At 43.1% G+C, this 21489-nt stretch overlaps 1 protein-coding gene across 1 annotated transcript in view; it reads left to right on the top strand.

Moving 5' to 3' along the window:
• Positions 1–21489, top strand: part of LOC307105423 (uncharacterized protein) — a gene marked incomplete at both ends in the record, with an annotated part of 140657 nt that overhangs the window by 59083 nt on the left and 60085 nt on the right. The window contains 5 exons of the mRNA XM_079781175.1: positions 932–1025; positions 2644–2789; positions 10991–11108; positions 12515–12564; positions 12927–13103. Coding sequence (XP_079637301.1) covers positions 932–1025; positions 2644–2789; positions 10991–11108; positions 12515–12564; positions 12927–13103 — 585 coding nt within the window. The remainder of the gene's footprint in view (positions 1–931; positions 1026–2643; positions 2790–10990; positions 11109–12514; positions 12565–12926; positions 13104–21489) is intronic.

Below are 21489 nucleotides of genomic sequence, written 5' to 3'. Positions count from 1 at the left end.
ACATAGTAGAGTCTCTTAGTTATGGACAAAGGATCATATCCCAAGGCAGAAATGTGGTTACAAAGAATATTAGATGACGGTTAGGGCAATGGGAGAGAGTTAGAACTGGACAACTTTTAGGGAGTGGACAAGGGGGTCTGAATCCATAAGGGGCCTGAGTAGATGAGACTGTGGGGAGGAAGACACTTCCCTCCATCTACCCTCTTAGGTTCTTTCTGCTGGTCTAGTAGTCGAATCAACATGAGACAGATTAACAAGAGAAAATGATCCAACTTAATTATATATGTTCATATGGAAACCCCATATACATGAGAGGTTCAGAGGGAGGGTAGGAAAAATGAGGCAATAACCTTCTGAGCTAAGGAATGAGGCAAGGCAGCTTGGGGCTTCAGAGGGGAGGAAGGTCATTCGCGGGACAATAAGATCAGATGCTCAGATGTTCCATAATTAGACGTTTGCCCTGGCCTAGATATAAGTCATAAAAAGTTATCTCTGGTGATAACTCCTATTATGGACAAGGCCTTTAATTTAAATTCTTTAAGGGAGAGGTAAAAGTTTCTGGGAGCCAGCAGGGTTTCGATTGCCTTTGGCTCAAAACAATCCACATGCCAAAGTGGGGAGGTCAAGAAGGCAAGAGGAAAAAACAGGAGGAAAAACAGTGGTATGATGATCAAGAGAAAATAATTTCAAATGCTCCAGGGTGGATGGTCACCACAACGAAACTACAGGGAGATCAAGTCCAATAAGGACTGAAAAGACCCCGAGCCCTTCAGTCTTTGAGTGGAAATATCAAGTCTTGCATAAATCTGCACTTGCTGTTCCTACTGATGTCCCAGAGCTGATCACAGGCCATTCTGTCCCATCAGAATGGGCATCTCTTGACTAATGGCACGGCACAATGACTGAAACAGTGACATGTTTCTTCTTGCAGATATTCTCCTACTACTCTTGTCCTGGCCATCTCTGAGGTGGATGATAACCAAGTTGGCAAATTTAGTTTTTATACGAAGGAAGCCATCCTTAAGGTAAATTATTTTAATTATTTTTTTTTAAAAAGGAAACTAAAGGAAAATTAAGCGTTTTTCTCCTGTATTTCTTTAAAAATCATAACGTTTAACCCATATAAAGTTGGGTCTCTCATATAAGAAAAGCTTCCAACTTCATAAGCAATGATGAAGGCCTTGCCGCATTTGATGTGCACATTGGCCTGGTTTGAACTATAGACTGCAACACCCTTTGCAATAACTTCTATTAGATATTAAAAAGAAGCACTTGTAGTGAGCCGACTTTGTATCAAGCTTTTGAAAATATACACTTGTGATCGGAGCTTTTATCTGACCTTTTTAAAGCTGGTGCTGTTTTTTCCCCTGTCACTCGGATAGCTTTCTTTGCTTCTATGTATGTATGTGCAGGCTTCAATTCGTGTGTGTATTTTTTAAACATAAATCTAATCTTGGCAGTTTTACAAGAGCCTTCCCCTGAGCATGTTTGCTCACTCATTAGAGCCTGCTCATCCTTTTCTGACATTTGGGGAAACCTGATGGTGTCCAGCTACAGAGCAAATCGAGCTTCGAGGCTGCCTTCCTGGATAAAATGCTGCTTAAGGAGACAAAGATTCAGTCTTGTGACTGAGGAACAAGGATCTCAGCTCATGCTGCAATTTGACTTTTATATATACACTAGAGGCCTGGTGCACAAAATTCATGCACTTGGGGGGGGGTGTCCCTCAGTCTGGCCTGTACCCTCTTGCAGTCCGGGAGCCCTTGGAGGATGTCCAACTGACAGCTTAAGCCAGGGGTCCTCAAACTTTTTAAACAGGGGGCTAGTTCACTGTCCCTCAGACCGTTGGAGGGCCGGACTATAGTTTTAAAAAAACTATCAACAAATTCCTATGCACACTGCACATATCTTATTTTGAAGTAAAAAAAACAAAACGGCAAAAACACCCGCATGTGGCCCTCAGGCCGTAGTTTGAGGACGCCTGGCTTAAGCTGATAGTCAAACATCCTTAGCACTGCCACAGAGGCAGGAGCGGCTCCCGCTACCACTGCTGTGCTCGCCAGTTGTGAGCCCAGCTTCTCTTCTGGCTGCACGGCACTCCCCCTGTGGGAGCGCACTGACCACCAGGGGGCAGCTCCTGCATTGAACATCTGCCCCCTGGTGGTCAGTGCACATCATAGCGATCAGTTGTTCCGCCATTCAATTTGTATATTAGCCTTTTATTATATAGGATGTTGAATAAGTGGTGATCTCAACCCTCAACTTTACCTTTTCCTTTTTTTAAAGAATTTATTTTTGTTGTTGAAAATATTACATATGTCCCTTTTTTTCCCATTGACCCTCCTCCACCTAATACCCCCCCCTCAACACATTATTGTCTATATTTTATGGGTTATGCATATGTGCATATAAATTCTTTGGTTAATCTCTCCACACCCCTTTCCACCCCCACCTTCTCTCTGAGATTCCACAGTCTGTTCCATGCTTCTATGTCTCTGGATCTATTTTGTTCATCAGTTTATTTTGTTCATTAGATTCCATGTATGAGTGAGACCATGTGATACTTGTCTTTCTCTGACTGGCTTATTTACCTTTTTCTTTATGAGAGAAATTCCTAATACCTTTTATATTTTCTTTTTGTAGCTCTTGTTCCATTCGGGAGTTGAAAACATGCAAGTGACTCTTGCATGTCAAGCTGCTCAGAAAAATGCTTTGATGGTGGCTGTCCAGCATGCATTCTACTATCACACTCCCCGAGGGGGCTGTCCTGCTGATGTCAAGGTCAGCCTGTAAGATAGGGGAGCCTGAGGCATGCCACCATGACTCACCAGCTAACATCAGGCTGTCCCTTCCTTGCGTACTTCCCTCCTTACCTTTACCTCTACCTCTCCTTCCTCCCTTCTTTCCCTTCTCCCCCTTTCTCTTCCCTTTCTCCCATTTTCCCTTCTTTCCTGTATTTTTATCTTCTTTTCTTCCCGCCTTCTTTTTATTTCTTCTTTTCTAAAGTGACCCAACACATGACCAAATCTTTACTTGGTCTTTTGCCTTTTATTGCTAATGATTTTTCTTTATATGTAACTCTATAATATTGACTAGCTTGAAAAAAATAACCTTTTCATCCACCTCTGCGCTTTGTAGATAAAGGATTCCATTGTTTTATGTTTTATCCTTCCTGTATTTCTTTTTGAAAAACTAAAATTTTTCAGAAGGAACACACAAGGCCAAAGTAGTAAGGGATTATAAATTTATTAGGTCATCTGGATACTAGATGGGCTGAGCCCCAAAATGGTGCCAGCACCCAAAGACAGGGAATCAGAGGTTTTAGAGGACTTTAGGTGGGCTTTTTCTGCGCGGAGAATTCTCTGTGCAGGTCCAGAGCCTGGGGCGGTCCAGAGGGGAGAGATAATGGTCTTAGTAAGTGGAATGTGATCTAAGCGAAAGGGAATGTCCATTGTAAAGTGGCCTAAAGGGCAGTTCCTGTGGAGGGGTATCTATTCAATTATTTGATTAAACCTAACAAATTTATGTCTCTGTTTTCCACAAAAGTCAACACCTAATATATACTCTTTCTTTTTTCTGGATTTTTTGGTTGTTATTGAGATACTAGTGGCCTGGTGCACAGATTCGTGCACATTGACAGGAAATGAATTAAAAGAAATATTTTAATATCACTATTCGCCCTTTATAATAGAAGTTTCAATCAAATTCACAATTGACAATGACAGGTCAAAACACATGCGTATGATTGGTGCCAGCAAGAGCTTTATATGTATTGCGCATGTGCAATTCAACGTTTATTTTTAAATTGCCAGTGCGCATCCTGTGTACCGGCCAGTCAGTTGGTTGGACGGATGGACAGTAGCTCACTTACCCTTTTATATATATAGATAATTTACATTACATTAAATTTATTTCTTTGCCATGTATAATTCACAAGATCATGCAACCATAACCACAATTTAATTCCAGAAAGTTTTCATCACTCTCAAAAGAAATTCTTTACCAATTAACAGTCACTCCCATTCCCCTCTCCCCTCAGCCCCTAGCAACCTGGAATCTGCTTTGTGACTCTATAGCTTTGCCTATTCTGGAAATTTTATATAAATGGAGTCATAAAACTTGCCATTTCATGTCAGATTTCTTTCTACTTAGCATTATGTTTTCAAGTTTCATCCATGTTTGAACATGTATCAGTACTTCATTCCCTTTTACTGATGAAAGATATCCTATAGATATACCGCATTTTGTTTCTCCATTTATCAGTTGACAGGTATTGGGTTGTTTTTACTTTTTGGCTATTATGAATAACTAGAAGCCCGGTGCACGAAATTCGTGCACGGCTGGGGGTTGTCCCTCAGCCCAGCCTGTACCCTCTCCAATCTGGAACTCCTGGAGGGATGTCCGACTGCCCGTTTAGGCCCGATCCTGGTGGGATCGGGCCTAAACAGGCAGTCGGACATCCCTCTCACAATCCAGGACTGCTGGCTCCCAACTGCTTGCCTGCCTGCCTTCCTGATTGCCCCTAACCGCTTCTGCCTGCCAGCCTGATCACCCCCTAACCACTCCGCTGCCAGCCTGGTTGATGCTTAACTGCTCCCCTGCCAGCCTGTTTGCCCCCAACTTCCCTCCTCTACCAGCCTGGTCACCCCTAACTGCCCTCTCCTGCAGGGTTGATCACCTCCAACTGCCCTCCCTTGCAAGCCTGGTCCCTCTCAACTGCCCTCCCTTGCAGGCTGGGTGCCTCCCAACTGCCCTCCCCTGCTGGCCATCTTGTAGTGGCCATCTTGTGTTCACATGGGGGCAGGATCTTTGACCACATGGGGGCAGCTATATTGTGTGTTGCAGTGATGATCAATCTGTATATTACTCTTTTATTAGATAAGATAGAGGCCTGGTGCACAGGTGGGGGTCAGCTAGTTTGCCCTGAAGGGTGTCCTGGATCAGGGTGGGGTTCCCTTGGGGCGTGGGGCGGCCTGAGCGAGGGGCCTGTGGTGGTTTGCAGGCCGGCCATGCCCCCTGGCAACTCAAGCAGAGGCCCTGGTATCTGGGATTTATTTTCCTTCTACAATTGAAACTTTGTAGCCTGGAGCGGAGCCAAGCCTGCTATTCCCTCCGGGGCGGCAGCCATTTCTGCGGCAGTTAATTCACCTTCTACAATTGAAACTTTGTAGCCTTAAGCGGGTGGGCCCGGCCAGGGTGTGCGAAAAGCTTTGCTTCCCCTGTTGCCACCGGCAACCCTGACCTGCTCTCTCAAGCTCCATTCTGCCGCCATTTGTTTGAATTTGTTTACCTTCTATAATTGAAACTTTGTAGCTTGAGTGGAGGCTTAGGCCTGCAACAGCTATGGAAAGCTTGGCTTCCTCTGTTACCTAGGAAACCTTGCTCTCTGTGGCTGTAGCCATCTTGGTTTGGGTTAATTTGCATACTCACCCTGATTGGCTGGTGGGCGTGGCTTGGCTGGTGGGCGTGGCTTATGTAGCGGAGTGGTGGTTAATTTGCATATTACCATTTTATTAGAGAAGATAATATGAACTTGTTATTGTCTCACTTCTTTATTTTAGCTATGCTAGTGGGAGTAAATGGTATCTCATTATGGTTTTGATTAGCACTTCTCTAATTACTAATGATGTTGAGGATCCTTCCATGTGCTTATTGGCCATGTGTATGTCTTTGTTAGAGAAATGTCTATTCAAATGCTTTGCCCTTTTACAAATTTGGATTTTTTGGTCTTTTCATTATTGTAAGAATTGTTTATTTAATCTTAATACAAGTCCCTTATCAAGTATAAGATTTGCAAATATTTTCTCCCATTCTGAGGGCCATCTTCTCACTTTTGTGATGGTGTCCTTTGAAACAAATTTTTCATTTTGATAAATCCAATTTACCTATTCTTTCTTTTGTTATTTGTTCATTTGAGCTCATTAGGTAATACTAAGATATAATTCATGCTCCTGAGGAACTTACAGACCAGTGTGGGTAAGGGGGACCAGCCAACAAGTAGTTCAAATGCACAAGGCATAAAAGAGATTCAACAAGCTATTGACAGAATTTAAAGAAAAAAGAGGTCCCATTTGGGCACCTCAGTAGGGTAGCACAGAGAGGGGGCATTTGGGAAAGCCTGAGGGATGAGCTTTTTGACAGGCAAAGATGACCATATAACCATATGATTAGAGAGGAGTCCTTTCAGATACCCAGGCATGGAAGCAAGAAAGGGCAGATGGGGACTAGGAAAAAAATAAGCTGGTTTGACCACCACTTGTGGTTTTCATATAGAGTTAACATATAGATTCCTTTATTTAATTAATTTAATCTTATGAGGAATACCAATAACTAAATAGGTATAAGTGGGGTTGTTACGGTTGCCAGGGAGATGAGTTATTTCCTGAGATCCACCCAGGGAGCAAATGTTGAAAATCACTAGATAGGAGCACAGGGCAGGCGAGAGAAGGCATGAAGAGAAATAGCCTGGAAAGACCTACAGCACTGGGAGGGGTAAGGAGGCATTAGGGTAAAATATATATGAATATATACATATACATGAACATATATGTATGTGTATTTATATGCTTTCCTACAAATGTGGGACAGGAAGAGGGCTAATGACATAATAAGGAGGAATAAATGATGAAGACAGTGAAAGGGAGCAAGAGAAAGAGAGGGAAGGGAGGAAAAAAAGGAAAGAGACAGAATAAAATTGTGCATTGCTACCAAAGCTGAAGGAGAGAAATGTTTCAAGAAGAAATGAGTCATCTAAGAAGATGTGCAGATGACAAATAAGCACATAAAAAGGAGTTCAAAACCATTAGTTATTAGATAAATGTAAAACCCCAGTGAGAAATGACTGCACACCCATTTGAATGGTTAACTTTTACATGGCTGATCATTCCAAGTGTTGGCAAGGATGAGAAGGATCTGGAACTCCCATACACTGCTCATGGGAATGCAAAATGGTCCATCATCTTGGAAAATAGTTTTGGGCCTTTCTTTAAAAATTAAACATACGCTTACCAGATGATCCGGCCATTCCACTCCTATGTATTTACTCAAGAGAAAGCACATGTCCATATAAATACATACACAAATGTTTATAGCAGCTTTATTTTAAAATAGCCAAGAACTGGAAAGAACCCAAATACCCATCACCAGATGAATGGATAAACAAATTGTGGTATATTCATACAATGGAATAGTACTCAGCAATACAAAGACATGATCTATTGACACACACAACAATATGGATGAAGCTAGACAAAAAAGAGTACATACTGCATTGACTCCCTTTACGTAAAGTTCTAGGAAATGTATTCTGATCTATAGTTGCAGAAAGCAGAGCAATGGTTACTTGAGGAAGGGGGCTGGGTGGGAAGGATGGTGATGGTCATTATTTTTTTGTGGTAATGGTTTCAGTTGCACACATATAATAAAACTTCTTTAATTGTACACTTCATATATGTGCTGTTAATTGAATGTCAATTGTACCTCAATAAATCTATTATTTTTAATATATATTTTTATTGATTTCAGAGGGAGAGAGAGATAGAAATATCAAGGATGAGAGAGAATCATTGATCAGCTGCCTCCTGCACACCCCACACTGGGGATCAAGTCCACAATCCCGGCATGTGCCCTGACTGGGAATCATTCATAGGTTGACGCTCAACCACTGAGCCATGCCAACCGGGCAAAGCTATTTTTTTTTTTTAAGAAGAAGAAGAAAGAAGAAAAAGTTGAAAGTTGATAGAGTTAAGTCTAGAGGGAAGAACCAGAGAGTAGGGATTAAAATGAGGCCCTTTGACATTCTCCAAGGCTTACTGCTGACTGACAGAGCAGCTCTGATGGAGTTGGAGTGAAAGGCATACTGCCAGTGTTAAGGAGTGACAAGGTGACAAAAATATAAAAGTGGTGTATATTTACTGCTCCAGTATTAGTCAGCTCAGGTTGCCAAAACAAAATACCGTGGACTAGCTTAAACAACAGAAATTTATTTTCTCATAATTTTGGAGGCCAGAAATCCAAGATCCAGGGGCCCGCATGGTCGGCTTCTGGTGAGGGCTCTCTTCCTTGCTTGAAGATGGCTGAACTCTCACATGACAGAGAAAGAGAGAGAACTCTGTGTCTTTATCTTCTTGGAAGGGCACCAGCCCTATCAGATTGGAGCCCCATCATTATGACCTTATCTAACCCTAATTACCTTCCAATACTATCTTCAAAAGTCTTCAAATACAATCTTATTAGGGGAAGGGGCTTCAACGTAAGAAATTAGGGGGAGACACAAACATTTAGTCCATAGTAGTTCTTTAAGAAGTTTGGTCAGAATTGTGGAGGAAGTTTGAGGGGGCAAGATAATTAAGAATAAAATAGATATAAATATATCTGTAGGAAGGAGCTGGAAAAGAGGAAGCAATTGAGGATAGAAATGAAAGATGGGCCTGGTGGGTGTGACTCTGTGATTGAGCTTCGACCTATGAACCAGGAGGTCACAGTTTGACTCCTGGTCAGGGCACATGCCCAAGTTGCAGGCTCGATCCCCAGTGTGGGGTGTGTAGGAGGCAGCCAATCAATGATTCTCTCTCATCATTGATGTTTCTATCTCTCTCTCTCCCTCTCCCTTCCTCTCTGAAATCAATACAAATATTTTATATATAAAAAAGAGAGAAATGAAAAATGGGCATGCTGGGATGTTGAAGGCAGATGGGGGATTCAGAGAGTTAACAGTTCAATTCAGAAGCTTCTGTGGTCCAGGCAAGGCAGTGAGCTAAGTGATGGACATACATGGGCTCATGGAATCCTCTCAACAGCCCCACGCGATGGGGAATATCATCCCCTTTTTCTAGGTGAGGAAACAGGTTCTGAAAGGTTCAGGACAGAACGGAGATCACGAGAGTGTCAGCACTGTGACCTGATTGCAGAGCTTATGTTTTCTTCCCTCTTGGCTCACTCACAGCCTTTCTTAGACCTCTTAAGTCTTCTGAACTGGATATTCTACCACTTCCAAGAGACCTGGCTAACACAAGGTCTTCACAAAAAGTCAGGATGAAAACATTACATTTTTACCCAGGATTTTTTTTTTTTATTTCGCTTCATTCTTCTTTAGTAATTCAGATAAAGAGAACTCCTTATTTCTTTCTTTGAAAAAGTGGTCTTTCCTTTGAAGACAATATTTTTTTTAGTTAGTATTTTAGAAAAAATGTAAAAGAATTCCATCCATTGTGCCTGATAGCTCCATAACCAATAGGAGTATTGAAAAATAAGGATTTCCCTTCTTTTTCTCCATCTTGCTTTCCCTTTCCTCCACCTTCCCTCCGCCTCTCCCTCCTTCATCATTGCGTGGTGCATGGCAGCATATATAGCCACCTCCATCTGCTTAGACTGTACCAGAATGAGCACCCAAAACAAGTTCTCAGATCTCACAGCCATGAAGCCCATCAGCAGTATTTCTTGAGAGGCCCCTCTGATCGAGCACTCCACTAGCCACCTGTGGAATGGAGAATTTTTGTCAGAGCACTTTAGATAATTGCATTCTATTCTGGAAATTGTTCCACTTAGTGCCTCACCCCTTTATTGTGCAAAATAGTAGCTCTCTTCCCTTCCCTCCCTTACTCTCTTTACTTGTCCCCCCTCCCCCTTCTCTCCATTCCCACTCCCTCCCCATGCATCCAGTCATTTACACGTATTTGTGGCTATGAGATAATTTTATAGCCAGTACCACAGGACATATAAATCCAACAATTTGGATTCACTTTGGTTTGAAATATTTTAGGAAATAAGTTCAGATCTGAGAAACGATGGTGGAATGGGTCCAACCAGAAGAAATTCCAGAATTGTAAATGGCATAGAGAGATTGCTGTTGGCCCCAACTCCCAAACATCCAGACACCTTTATTCTTCCTGCAGAAAGATCCAAGGCTATCAAAAGGTACTGTACCAGGGGGGAGCAGGATTAACATAAATGTGTCCTCTTTTAAGTCAGTTAAGAACAGAGTGTTATGAGACTGAAGAATGACTAAACTCCCAGAGTGACCAGCATGTGTTTGATTTTGAACCTTGTATGAACAGTGAGAAGGCTCAATTCCTTCTGATGTACTCCAGTCTATGAAGGAGAGTTAACAGTTCCTAATTTCAACCTCTTTTCTCTTCTCTTCTTCCCTCTCTTCCCTTCTCTTGCTTTTCCCTCCCTCTCCTTCTCCCTTTTTCTGTGTTTTTCAAACTTCAAAGAGAGTAGAACACAAGAACAAAGAATATTGGCCTCTCCAAATTTTCCATGTCTATCTTAGTGAGAAGTACAGACCTATCCTTACTATTCTAACAAGAGCTTTGTCATTGCTTAGAATAATAGAATGGGGTGTTGTCAAAGAGACACAGTCTCTAAAAAGATGTGTCTATAAAGCAGAGATACCCTATTATGTCTTGATTTCTTCTCACCATGACACAGAAAGAGAGATATTTGTATTCTGCAATAATTATAAATACTCTGAGTATTTCGTTGGGGCATACCAATGATATTTTAGTTTAATTCTGGCAAATTTAAAATGGGGCAAAAAACAACAACAGGAAAAGCTACTCTACTTCTCAAGATGCTATTAATCTGACATATGGCCAGAGTGTGGGTGCCCTAAATCCACACTCACAATGTGTGGATGGAAGATTTTTGATCGATGTGTCTGGTCCAGCAGACCCTTGGGAGGCCATTTCAGTCCAGGTGCCCCAACACGTTAGGCCTGGAGGACACAAAGGGACGTGGATAGTACAATCACTGGGCCAAGCTGTGAATTTCGGGACTGCCAATGCGTGCCTCAGGCACATGAGTCCCAAGGAGGAGGACACATCAGCACAAGAAGCAGCCGGGGACTGTGAAGACAGAGCCACCAGCTCCCCTGCTGCAAGGCCCAATGTGCAGCCTCAGGTGTTTCTATTCCTCAGAGAGTTCTCGAGTTGTCTCCTTGCTATACATCCACTCGCCTTGGGCTCAGATGTCTCTGTTCCCTTGTCAGAGCTCCGGAGGCTTTCGTGTCTATTCAATTAGAAAAGGTGGGACTGCGGGACATGATGCTGAATGCCTTCCTCCTCAGGAAACAAACCATGGCGGACTCAATGAACCTCGTGAGTATAGTAAGAAGGGCTCCCTAAAGCTCTCCTGTCATCTTTTACATTTGAGCAAATAAAAATTCTTAACTTAGAGCCTGTTGCATTCAGCCTATTTGGATAGGACCATTGAAAACATAAAGAACTGAAAAAGGGAGCTCATTAAGAAATAACAAAGGAAGCCATTCAAGCCAACTGCAGTCTAGTTTTTAAAATAGGTGCATTTTCCCAAGGTCACATTTCATTCTGTCACTTTCTAAATGGAACTAGTTTCAACACCCGCTCTGGAACCTTTGCTCATTCCTGAGAGACCCGCCGGTGCTTAGGGTGTTTAGACAAGGTGAACAAAGACTCTTGCCATCTAATTCACCTTGTTTTTTCAGGCACGGTCACCTTGTTCCTCTTTAAGGGTTTTATACTAGCCCAATCTATTGAAAACATATTTATAAAGCTCAAGTCTTTAAACAGTTAAAAGTATTGCTTAATTTTGCGAATATCATTTCATTATTTATTAATTTTTTGATGAGGAAATCATTAGGTTAATGCAGCGATGTTTGGGGAAGAAATGGCAGATTTACACTTTTTCCCTACCTGTGACTGAAAACAAAAGACCTAAATTTACCTAATCCAATTGGGATGTAAGAGAGGCCAGATTTCAAGATTACTACTGAACAATAATAGAGAGAAAGGACTCCTTTTAATAAGTCACTATAGATATTAAATTAGTTTTTTACTATAATATAAAAAAAATATTGACCAAGTAGAAAATGTAACAACTCACTAACTGCTCATAGGATTATTCAATGCCAATCAGATTAGAAAGGGCTCAGGTAATAAATTGTCAGTTGTGTCAAGGTCTGGGATTTTAGCCCCTTTACAAGCTGGTACGTTAACCTGTGACTGTTCTGTGGAGGCTGGCAGAAGACACAAGACTCCTAGTTAAGAGATAAAATAACTTTATTACTCATAGCAGAGCAGGCAACATGGGCTTTGTGTTTGTGTCAGTTCCCTTGGCTTCCCAAGTTCCACGGGAGCAACATGGAGGAGCCCGGATGCATGCAGAGGGTGTTTGTCACAGTTGAGTAATACTGAGTTTGGAGGAACCCACCTCTTTTATAGCAAGTCTGCTCTTTTTCCTGGAGGGAGGCATTACCTCATCCCTTAAGACTTCTTTCTGCAAACATAACCCTTAGCAATAGTCCCAGTAAAGAGTGGTCAGGGCCTTGCATTCTTTACTCACTCAGCAAAATATATGGGAGGGGGAGACTCCCCTGGAGGAGTGTTTCCCAATAAGTTGACCTTCAGGAAGAGTATCTCGACAGTGTGGCCTTTTTCTGCTTTAAGTTTGCGATCAGTTTCTACATAGATGCTTGCGTAGAGAGTGTTTTTAACCAACTGTCTAATAGAAGAACTATCATCTTCTTTTATTACAGGATGAAATTGAGAAAACCAAGAGAGAGGTCATAGTTGAATATTGTCAGAAGTAAGTATAGGATATGTAGTATATGTGAACTACACATGCTGATTTCTCAATAAACACCAGAATTATGTAGAAATTCTCCAAGGTATGAGGTGGTCTGTTTTATTTGAGCCACAATCCTATTAGATAAAACCAAATCAAGCTGACCTCTGGCACACGGAAGAAGGAGCATTAGAAGTGAAGAATAGGAGATGCTTTTGAAGGGGCCCATGACTTTGCCTTCATGCAGTAGCAACCTGACCCAGACAGAGATTTCTTCATGACAGAGGTGCTCTATTCTCTTTGAAAGATAGTCTAGGAAAGTAGATCCTGGAACTTCTGTAGAGAGGACTCACCTCTGGACATCATCTCTTCTGACTTTTCAGATTTAACCAGCACATGTCTCACTATGCTCTTCGGGGTCAGATCATGGCCTACTGCAATAGCCTGAGGGCCCTGCTGGAAGATTTCCCTACCATCAGGGACACCTTTTTCATGGTGGGGCAACCACAAGAAAAGAAGGGGTTGAGGGATTCCAAGAAGGGCTGCAAGGATGACCTCAGGTGCGTAACTTCCGTTCGAGCTTGTTGCTCTCCCTCTCTACCCTACCCCTCACAGGGAAGAAGCATGTTAAGTTTGGCATGGAAATCTTGCTCCCATTATTGCATTTGACCTTGATTTTCCAGTCCAGATAGGCAAAAGAAAGAATTAACACTTTAAGAATGAGTACCTGTGGGGGTGGGAAAGGAGGGTAGAGGTGGAAGAGGGCATAGAAGGGATAAATGGTGATGGAAAAAATTAAATTAAGTTACATTTTAAAATAAATAAAATATACTTTAAACAATAAATAAACAAAGTATAAGAGTAACTTTGTATTTGAACCCAGAGGAGTTCTTTGTTTATGGGCTGTTTGACTGCTTTTTCAATGTATACAGTTTTATTTTCCCCTGGAGAGCCCTAAGATGTTCATCAATCACACCCTTTTACATAAGTCAGCCTCTAAAATAAGCAAACAAATAAGTAGACTTGATCTTGAGCTGTCCTGGTTTCAAATATTTTAGTCAAGGGGGTAGAAGAAATATTCGGAGGAAAATGGTATACCAATGCCTTGGATAAATCAGTGCTTTTCTGTATTTCTCTAACAGAGAAAAAATATATATGTGTAGTAATAATAAGTGATAATACTTTCTTATCATGCTTTATCCAGTTTTCCAAATGTTCTTACCTTAGCCTACTAGAGGTTACTCACCTGGATGAGGAGTTAGCATACCTGTGCAGTCAGTGACTACATTTTCTTTAAAAAAAAAAAAAGGAGGTGTTTTACAGTTATGCAGTCTCCAAGGGGGAGAAAAAACATCCTGTAAGATGAGATTACCTCCCTCTTTCCTCTTTCCTTACTGCAAGGTGCTGAGTATCAGTAATAATATTTACGATCATAGAACAGATAGATGAGGGGGATTTAAAGACCATTTGTATCAGACAACTCTTTCACTCACTTATTCATGCATCATTCAAACACTATTTATTCAGTGCTGACTTAGTACCAAGCACTTCGCTATGTACTGGAGTTACAAAGGTGACTAAACCATGGACTCTGGTGATAAATTCAGTCTAGTGGAGGAAAGTTCTACAAACAAAAAAGTAGCTTCAAAGATTTCAAAGATAACATGTTAGAGTTACGTAAAAAGTTCAGTGATGGCATCAAAGGAGTGTTTAAGTCCTTCCCAGGGCCTCAGGGAAAAATTCAAAAGGAGGAGGTGACAGGTAAGTTGGAGTTCATCAAGAAAATGGAGATAATAGAATAGACTGGAGAATGCTAGAGAATGAAAGAAGTTGAGTCCTTAATCCCTTGATAACTGGCTATCAAAATAGTAGCCACTCCTACATTGATACTGACAAGGTGCCCAATTTGTGATACCAGTGTTTTGTCTCAAGAGCTCAGTCAGTGCATTCACTTGGGTAGACTTCAGGATTTACCTAATGACAGAATGCATTTGAGAGAGAAGTAGGGCAAAGATAACTCAGTAGAACAACTATTTTGTAAAGGGTTTGACCTGTTTCCCAATGAGGCTAAAGTACATCTTTCTGTCATATAAAACATCACAGGATAATCTTCTAAGGCTTATCAGTTCCACTCTCTCATCCATCCACTAGACAAGTCAACCATTTATAAGCACAATCTAAAAATTTGGGATCAAATTTTAAAAATAGTTCCCAGAAATCTAACCATGAGTTCACTACATTTGTGTTTAGGATAAAATGTATTCAGCAAGTCTGTTTTTGTTTCTGATCTGTTTTATTTGTAGCAGCCAAATAAGAAGGTTAGAAAGAAGAGATGGAGGAAAAATATCCCTCTAACTTGTAGGTCTTGCTCTATTTCTGTATTATTTCTTGTGGATGACTGTGTGTCTCCTAAAGCTTAAAGGAAGCAGTCCCTTGAGAGGGAGAGCCTAGAGCCCTAAATCATCTAGTCAGTTAATGCGTGATACTTCCAGGGCAAGGGTTTGGTCCACGAAGTGAAAGCAACTCATACAGTCAGGTAGTGGATGAGCAGCAACTGGTAGAGATTCGGTGTTTCTCCACCAAACCTACCTCCTGCCTCCTAAACTCTCTAGATTTTAATACACTCACATAAAACGAGTTACAGAGAAAGGAACTTCTCTCTTCTGTGAAAGTTTGGAAAAGATATACGATTTTTTCTAACTTCAAAGTCTATGATTCATTCCATGAAGTAAGTATTAATAAAAATTGAACACCAGCCACAAAGAGGTATAGTGGAGAGAGCCATGACCTGATAGTTGGAATATTTGGACTTGACCCAGCTCAGTCTTAAGTTTCCCTGAGATCTCAGGCAGGTCACTTCTCTTCAATCTCCAGATCTCAACTCTTCACCTAATGAGTGAGGAAGCTGAAGCAGCTCGCTGAAGTGAAATACGTTATGGTTCTTAGTGCTAAGGGGTCTAGATTCTAAGGAACGGGACTACTGAGAAAGACTCCCAGGAAAGGGGCCAGTCAAAAGTGTTTATGAAACGGTAAGCGAGAACCATCCCAGGCCAAGTTTAACTAGAGATGAAGGGTCAGAGTTGAGGAATGAGGGTCATGGAGGATAGGGGTCCTCACCTCATTCATAAAATAAGGAGTTGGGTTTGATTGAAGATAAGAAATGTTTTGCTTTAAGGACCAATTCCAATAATTAGCGCCCTTCTGTGTAGGATTCTGGGACATCCGCATGTGATAGTGTTGTCGTTGATTGGCAATGTCTGTCATAGTCAGGAAAGGGAGGACAGTGGGCTCCTGCTTGTGTTTGCTATCCCTCACAAGAAGAGCCCCATGAGTTGTATAGGCTTTACATTCTAAGGTGCTACTTAATTCATAAGAGACTGTAATGCCTGTAATGTACTGTGTTTAGTTCTAGCAAAGAACTCCACCCCCACCCCCAAATTAGACCAGAATCTCTACCAAAGAGGAGCCAAGGGGAGCTCTCCTCCTAGGAAGGATGCCCCTTGAGGCGTCCATGCCCTCATGGCACCAGAGGAGTCTAGAGTCTGAAGACTAGGATGACACTCAATCCCACTCCCAAGAGCAGTGGCATTAGCTGATGGAGGAGCAAAGAAGGCACAGAGAGAAAGGACAGTAACATTAATTGAACCCTTACTATGTGACAGGCAGAGCCACTGCTATCCTATACAGCTGCTTTATGTGCCTTAGAATAAGGCACCTCTTCCTCTGGGCAGGTTGCCCCATGTCCGGGTGCAGAGCTTGGCAAGTAAAGGCTGGATCTCAGCCACTGCTGGTTGCCTCAGGGCACAACCTGAACAACAGTAGTACATGGCAGCCTTGGTGCCAAGCACTGTACAGCAATGGATTCGACATGGTCCTTGCCCTTTAGGCAAGGGGAAATAGGCAGAAACATTATGATAAAGAATAAAATAAACGTATAATGAAAGCACCCACCAGGAAATGTTCAGAAGGATTATCAGAAGGATTGGGAAAGTGGGGATGGGGAGCAAGGCAGGTTTCAGGGAAGAGAGGATGCTTAACCTGGGTCTTAAAGGATGATCAATGTTTAAGGAAAAGAACATTAGCTCAAGCTGGGAGGCCCCCAAATACAAAGGTACAGAGATGTGAGACAGCATGTGGACTTGTGAGTGGCCCCTATCCTGGAACTGTGAGGATGTGATCAGAAATAGAATTCACAGACTGAGAGGCAAGATCCAGAAGTCTGGCATTTGTCCTTCCACAAATAGAGAGAAAGATGAACAAGACGATTGTCAGGGACATCAATTAGGATGCTATTGAAACTGCACAGATGAGACATGTTTAGGAGGTGAAATCAGCTAGGCCAGGTGCTGGATTTAATATGGGGCTAAGGGAAAAAGAGGAGTCTAGAATGTCACCCAGAGTCCCTGGCTTGGGTGAATAAAAAGATGGCAGTGCCATTATTATTTAACTAGAGGCCCGGTGCACGGATTCGTGCACCAGTGGGGTCCCTCAGCCTGGCCTGCGCCCTCTCACAATCCAGGACCCCTCAGGGGATGTAGTAGTGCATGAAGGGCAGATGGCCAGGGAGGAGCCCGAGCCGGGGCTGGGCACCATGCCATTGGGTAGTGCTGCCACAGAGGCTGGAGAAGCTCCCACCTCCACAGTTGCGCTTACTAGCCATGAGCCCGGCTTCTGGCTAAGCAGCACTCTCACTGTGGGAGCGCACTGACCACCAGGGGACAGCTCCTGTGTTCAGCATCTGTCCCCTGGTGGTCAGTGCGTTCATAGAGACCGGTCGAGCAGTTGACCAGTGGTCACGGTCGCTTAGGCTTTTATATATATAAATGGGTACAGAGGTTCCATTGTGGATGATGGAAAAACGTTCTGGATGGTGGTGACGGTTGCACAACAATGCCAATGTATTTAATGCCACTGAACTATACAATTAAAAGTGGTTAAAATGGTAAATTTTATGTTAAGTATATTTTATCATAGTTTTTTAAATGGCGGAAAAAGGGATGTCAGTGCCATTAAGAGGAAGCAATATAAAGCGGGAGATAATGAATCACAGCTCAGAAGCCTCAGCTATGAATTTCTTTCATTAGTCTCCCAACAAATCTGAGGCTTCTTATTCTGGATTTTTCTGTTTTCATACACATCCATTCCACCCTGCTTCTGTCATTGAGTCATGTTTGTATGTCTAGCTGCTCTGGAATGTAAGCCCCTTGAAGGCAGAGACTGTCTTCATTTCATGTCATGGGTGTGTGTCTCCACCTTTACCATGGTTGAAAGCGAGGATGGGGAGGGGGGAGTGGGCCCACAGGAAGTGCAGGGAGTTCCAACCAGTGGCTTTTAATTGAATTATGAAATAACAGAATATGTCTCATTTGCTGGCAGGAATTTGGTTTGAGGCTTAAAGAAGACTTGGGCCCAGTAGGTGAGGCTCAGTGGTTGAGCATCGACCTATGAACTAGGACAGTGGTCGGCAAACCGCGGCTCACGAGCCACATGCGGCTCTTTGGCCCCTTGAGTGTGGCTCTTCCACAAAATAGCATAGCCTGGGCGAGTCTATTTTGAAGAAGTGGCGTTAGAAGTTTAAGTTTAAAAAATGTGGCTCTCAAAAGAAATTTCAATCGTTGTACTGTTGATATTTGGCTCTGTTGACTAATGAGTTTGCCAACCACTGAACTAGGAGGTCATGGTTAGATTCCCAGTCAGGGCACATGCCCAGGTTGCAGGCTCAATCCCCAGTAGGGATCGTGCAGAAGGTGCAGGAGGCAGCCAATCAGTTATTCTCTCTCATCCTTGATGTTTCTATCTCTGTTTTCCTCTCCCTTCCTCTGTGAAATAAATTTTTAAAAAAGGGAAGAAGAAAAAGACTTGGAATTATTGGAAAAGGACATGAAAACTGATCACGGGAAAGAGAAAGGATTGTCCCAGGGTGACACCGCTCAGGCTCCAGGGAAACCATTTAAATACTTGTAATGGCATCAATATAATTAGTGGTGTGGTTTCCTCCAGCTGTGTGTGACTAGAAACAGAAATCAGAAGAGCTGTAGGGATCCAGAGTTGGATTTGCTGGATAGGTGGGTAGTGAGGGAGGGAGAGAGTGGGGTCAGAATGGACTTCCATCTGGAAGGGGAGACCGAGGGCTGAGTGATGTCCAGGAGCATATTTTGTAGGGATGAAGGAGGCTTAGTGGGAGTGAACGAGTGAGAAAACTAGAAGAATAGAAGGTAGAGCTGGGAAAGGAGGATATTTGAGTTTAGGATTTTGGAGGTGATATGGCCCGAGGTAATAATGAGGACTGCCGTGATGCCCCAGAGCAGGTGGCTGAAGGGAAATGAAATGAAGGGGGATGATGCTGAGCAGGTCAAGGAACTGTCAGGCCAAGGACCTGATGGGGGAGCCCTCCTATGGGGCTGAGAACTGGGCTACAGTCTTGCACTGAGCACCCAAACCTTTCTGCTGCCCTCGTTGACCTTCCTCAGCAAATGACTGCTCCCTGCAGGCAGGGGTGGAAATGGCAGGAAAAAAACGAATAAGGAGTAAAGATAACCATTTGGTAGAGGGCCCTGTGGCTCCAGGGACACATGTGCTTCTCAGAGGCCAAGGACTGATTCAGCCACACTGCTGCGAGCACCTTGGCCTACAGCCCCGTGGGCTCAGACACAGGCCCTGTGACTTTTTATTGTTGATATCCAGGGCTTCTTCGGGACACTGTTAAACACCGTGAACTGAATAACAGAGATAAAACTGGAATAAGCTAGCTTTGATGTGTTACAGAACAGAATAGTCTGATGTGGTTGCTGAAATAAAGAAATTCTCCAAGCTAACTCCACACTTTGTTCCTGGGCTTCAGATTATCTGATGAAAACCCTGAGACTTGAAATGTAGGTTTAAGGCCAGTGATTCACTCTATTCACAGTAGAGTTTTCATGGTTTAAAAGGTCTCATTTTCGGAATGTTTGATATTGAAAACATTCAGTCCTCAGTTCAAATGAATCACATTTTACTTTGATAAGTGGCAAGGTCATCTTATTATCTCCTTAGAGACCCAAAAATAATAGCAACCGTAAGAAATGCCCCTGTAACTTCCAAAGTGCCCCCAAGAGGGTAAGCTCCTTCCATCAAAAGCCCTTGCATAGGCAGTGGAAGTGGGTACAAATGTGAGAGACACGGAATCAGTGGGATATGAGGAGTAAAGAAGGGAAGGTCTCAAAATGACGCCCTGATTTCTGGTTTGGGGGACTGAAGGATTGTGGTTCTTTGAACACAGGGAGAGGCACAAGATTGGGATGGAAGGGAGTGGGGAGTTCAGCTGTTCCCTTTCTTGATTGAGTTGGTCTAAGGCACCAACCAAGATGAAGCAAGTTGGACCACAGGAGGGGACCAGGCCTGCAAATGTGAGTTCAGGAGTCACTGGCGAATAGATGGTAGTTGCAGCCAGAAGAGTGAATGAAATTACCCGGGGAGAGTGGGAAGAGCAGAGCAGAGGGCTGAGTGGACCCAAGGAAGACCTGGCAAGCCACCGTGTAGGGTGGGGACTCTGCTTCCCTCCTTCTGCTGTCTGCCTGTCAGAACTGCCCACTCAGCATAACCAAGACAGCCCCACGCTGGCACTAGTCTCTGGCTTTACCCCACAACCCTCACTTCTAGGACGTCCTCTCATCAACATGTTCAGGTCCTCACTTCTTAACAAATTACTCTGAGATCCCTCATGACATAAAATATTTTTCAAATGCTTGACACTCTTCTGAAAAATCATTCCTTAGACCAGTCCTGTGAGTTAGGAATCTTTATTCCTAATTTATGGATGAAATGACTCAGAAGATAGTCTGTCTAAAGTCACACAGCTGAGGGTGGGAGATGTTGGTCTCAAGCTCAGGCCCTCTGATGCCAGGTTGCACATCTGATAACTGCACAGAGCACCATTGTCCACACGAGATGAACACAGTTCCTTAGACCTGAAGGCTCCATTTAAGGGGGAAACAGCCCCCACCCTCACCCTCTGTTACAGTGGGCCGCCTCACTCCTGAGGTGATGGAGAAACAGTGGGGTCAGGATGCCACTGCCCACTACGTGTAGTAGAAAGATCCTAAGCTTCTATTTGTGTGGAGGTCAAACACAGGCAAAACCCAACACAATCTTGTAATGGTGTATTCATGGGTGGTAAAACTACAAAGAAAATCTAGCATTGATGCGTGTGAAATTCAGGGTGGTCGTTCCTCTGGGGGGCACCAGGCAGGTGCAGATCAAGCTTCAACAGAACTAGTGGCATTGTCACTCTCAGGCGGCGGGTACCTGGGCTTGTGCAAGTCCTTAACAGACGTGTGTGGATTGTGTGTTAATATGTAAACAAAGAGACAGCTATACTGCTGCCTAAGAAAGGAGGAGGCGTTTAGAGAGGAGAAGAGCAGAGAGGAGGAAGAAGACCAAGAGGGCCAGAGTGAGGATCCCCGCGAGGAGACATGGCGGTGAGAGCAGGAAACCGGAGACCGCTCTCTAGAGCCTGGGGGCTGGACCTGGCCGGATCGCCACTTAAATCCCAACTTCATCTCCTAGGACCTCAGTCGGCAAGATCTAGGTCACCTCATAGGGCCTCAATTTTCTCACCTATGAAACAGGAACAAAGTAGGTACATCCAAAGGCTGGCAGAACAGTTAAGTGAGAAGATATGTGTGGGGGAGGAAGACATTTTACTCTACCATTTTAGGTTCTCTCAGCTAATATAATTAATAAACAAATTGAATTGAGACAGTTTAATAAGAGAAAATAACCCAAATTTAATTATACGCATATGTATAGGAACCCCACATACATGAGAGAGTCAGAGACCCCATATACACAAGAGGTTAGGAGACAGAAGGGTAAGCAAGGCATTCTGAGCTAAGGGATGAGGTCAGGCGCCTGGGGCTTCAGAGGGGAGGAAGGCCAATGGTACGATGATAAGAAGAGCAGATGGTC

The sequence above is a fragment of the Cnephaeus nilssonii genome (genome assembly GCF_951640355.1).
Source record: "Cnephaeus nilssonii genome assembly, chromosome: 9".
Lineage (NCBI taxonomy): Eukaryota > Metazoa > Chordata > Mammalia > Chiroptera > Vespertilionidae > Cnephaeus > Cnephaeus nilssonii.
The sequence above is the reverse complement of the archived record's forward strand: the minus strand, read 5'-3'. Positions and strand labels throughout refer to the sequence as shown.